This window comes from Piliocolobus tephrosceles, unplaced genomic scaffold, assembly GCF_002776525.5.
Source record: "Piliocolobus tephrosceles isolate RC106 unplaced genomic scaffold, ASM277652v3 unscaffolded_15544, whole genome shotgun sequence".
NCBI classification, from domain to species: domain Eukaryota; kingdom Metazoa; phylum Chordata; class Mammalia; order Primates; family Cercopithecidae; genus Piliocolobus; species Piliocolobus tephrosceles.
Window position 1 is genome coordinate 2,627 of NW_022297137.1, and position 2,593 is coordinate 5,219.

Here is a 2,593-nt window from a genome sequence, read left to right on the forward strand (position 1 = left end):
TTAATTTATGTGTACAATATCCCTATGTATAAGCAGCTGCTCTGTCCTGCCGGCCACCTCCTAGGACCCATCTGTGTACTGAGCTCCTCTTATGTCCTAGGTTCTCTCTGCACCCTTGGCCTGGGCCCTCCAGCTGTACTGACCCTAGCTACCCCATGGCTCCATCCTTTTTTGAGCACTGTCTTAACTTTCTGGCAAAACAGGAAGTTCTGGGGTCATCTTTCACTTTCTCTTCCATAGCCTTGGAATGAGCTATTTTTCCAGAGAGCCCTGGCTCCTTTTCATGGAGAGAGATTGAAACCAGCGTTTCAGTACTGTGTGCGCTTGTTGCCTCTGGTGTGTCATTGTATCTAGATCTCAGTGCACAAAGCTAGCATCTATTACGTATTTAAACCCACACATACATATGTGTATGTGTATATATGCATATAGATCTATACTTGTATAGATACCTTTTCTATCTGTTTCATTAAAACCATGAGGCCAGCACGGTGCTTCATGCCTGTAATCCCAGCCTGTGGGAGGCTGAGGATTAAACACTCATCTTCACCTTACTCATCTGATTACTCATCTTTATCTTCTTAGGACCACCTTTCACTCACCTGAGGACACCACAGAAGATGGTATATTATGGGAAACCTTCTTGTAAAAACAACTATGAGAATTACATTGACATAATAAAATATGTGTTTAGCGCTTACAAGAGAGAGTCCCCTCTCATCATCAACACTATGGGATGGGTCTCAGGTAAGCCTGCATGCACACATCTGCAAGGGAAGGACGGGCAGCATGAGTACTCTTAGCTTTCAGACAGCCACGTTAAAGCCCAGTGTTTTGTTTTTTGTTTTTAATCTGAGGCAGAGTCTCACTCTGTCGTCCAGGCTGGAGTGCAATGGTGTGATCTCGACTCACTGCATCCTCTGCCTCCCGGGCTCAATCAATCCTCCCACCTCAGCCTCTGGAGTAGCTGGGACCACAGGCGTGTGCTACTCTGCCCAGTTAATTTTTGTAGTTTTAGTAGAGATGGGGTTTTGCCACGTTGGCCATGCTGGTCTTGAACTTCTGGCCTCAAGTGATCCGCCCACCTTGGCCTGCCAAGGCATGCTGGGATTACGAACACGAGTCACAGCACCCAGCCGAAGTCCAACTTATTGATGGTTTCTTTGTCTTAGAACAAATGCGCCCATTTGTCGTAGGAGCATGTCATTGTTTGTGAGCGTGTTACTGTTCTCAGGTGCATCAGCTGTGCTAATGTCTCTTCCCCACAGACCAGGGGCTCCTGCTTCTCATTGATCTGATCCGATTGCTGTCTCCCAGCCACGTGGTTCAGTTCCGCTGTGACCACAGTAAATCCATGCCAGACCTCACCCCGCAGTATGTAGATGACATGGATGGCTTGTACACAAAAAGCAAGACCAAGATGAGAAATCGACGTTTCAGACTCGCAGCATTTGCAGATGCTTTGGAATTTGCTGATGAAGAAAAAGAGAGTCCAGTTGAGTTCACTGGACATAAACTGATAGGTGTTTATACAGACTTTACATACAGAATAACTCCAAGAAATAGGTAACTAACCCTCATTTGGCTGAAGAATTACGTTTCCTTCTGTTGAAAAAGGCCTGCCATTCTCAATTCCTCTAAAGGCCTGAGTCCTCTAAAATCTTCAGTTCTCTATCACAGCTGTGCATTACAAAGAAGAACCAGTTGTTTTCTGAACTGTTATGTTTCCAGGGGAAATACCCAGAAGTGGCCCCTAACTCTGGCTGCCGGCAACTTTGACTTAAAGGAGAGTCTTTACGCTTCCTGTTTTTCCAGTCAGGGTCTGTCAAGGCGGGGCAGTGTTGGAAAGCCCAGTACTCTGTGAAAATGTGACCTCTGTGATGACAGCTGTGAGAGGTGGCCGTGCAGGGTTAAATGTCTACTTACCTTGTTGTAATTTGCCTTTCAGAGAGTCACATAACAAAATTCTTCGAGATCTGACCATCTTGAGTTACCTTAGCCAGCTGCAGCCCCCGATGCCCAAACCACTTTCTCCGTTACATAGCCTGACACCCTATCAGGTAATCTGAACTTACGAGAGAAATTGTCTTCATTTTGTTACACACTTGTGTGGTTTTCTGTGTGCTGGGCACTCTTCTAACCACTTCATAACTCCTCGCTCATTTAATCCTCAGAACATCCCAGTGTCACAGGTTGTGTTGTTATTCCCATTTTATAGATGGGGAAACTGAGGTGTAGAGAGGCTGAGGGACTCAGCAGTAGGGGCTGGGCTGGCATGCAGGCCCAGGCAGTTCAGCTCTGGTGACCGCTCTTAGCCACGTTTCTGTCCTGAGATTAAGCATGGCTCTGTGCTGGGTTTGAATGTCCCGCCTGATCACAGGGGCTGCTCCAGCACTTCCACTTTTCAACTGTAGAACAGGGGTGTTACTGGGCCTCAGAGAGTGATCGTGTGGATTCAGGGAGCGTTCACAGTGGAACCTGGCACCCAGAGAGCACTCTTAAAGTACTTCACATTAGCCGGGCGCAGTGGCTCATGCCTGTAATCCCAGCACTTTGGGAGGCCGAGGCGGGCGGATCACGAGGTCAGGAGATC

The 2,593-nt window shown here is 47.4% G+C and overlaps 1 protein-coding gene across 1 annotated transcript; it reads left to right on the plus strand.

The window, feature by feature from the left end:
* The first annotated feature begins 468 nt into the window (after positions 1–468).
* Positions 469–2,476, plus strand: LOC113220877 (polynucleotide 5'-hydroxyl-kinase NOL9-like). Its single transcript, XM_026450212.1, has 3 exons — positions 469–747; positions 1,269–1,566; positions 1,949–2,476. The coding sequence occupies exons 1-3, from the start codon at positions 621–623 to the stop codon at positions 2,067–2,069; spliced, it is 546 nt and encodes a 181-aa protein (XP_026305997.1). The 5' UTR covers positions 469–620; the 3' UTR covers positions 2,070–2,476.
* The last annotated feature ends 117 nt before the right edge of the window (positions 2,477–2,593 follow it).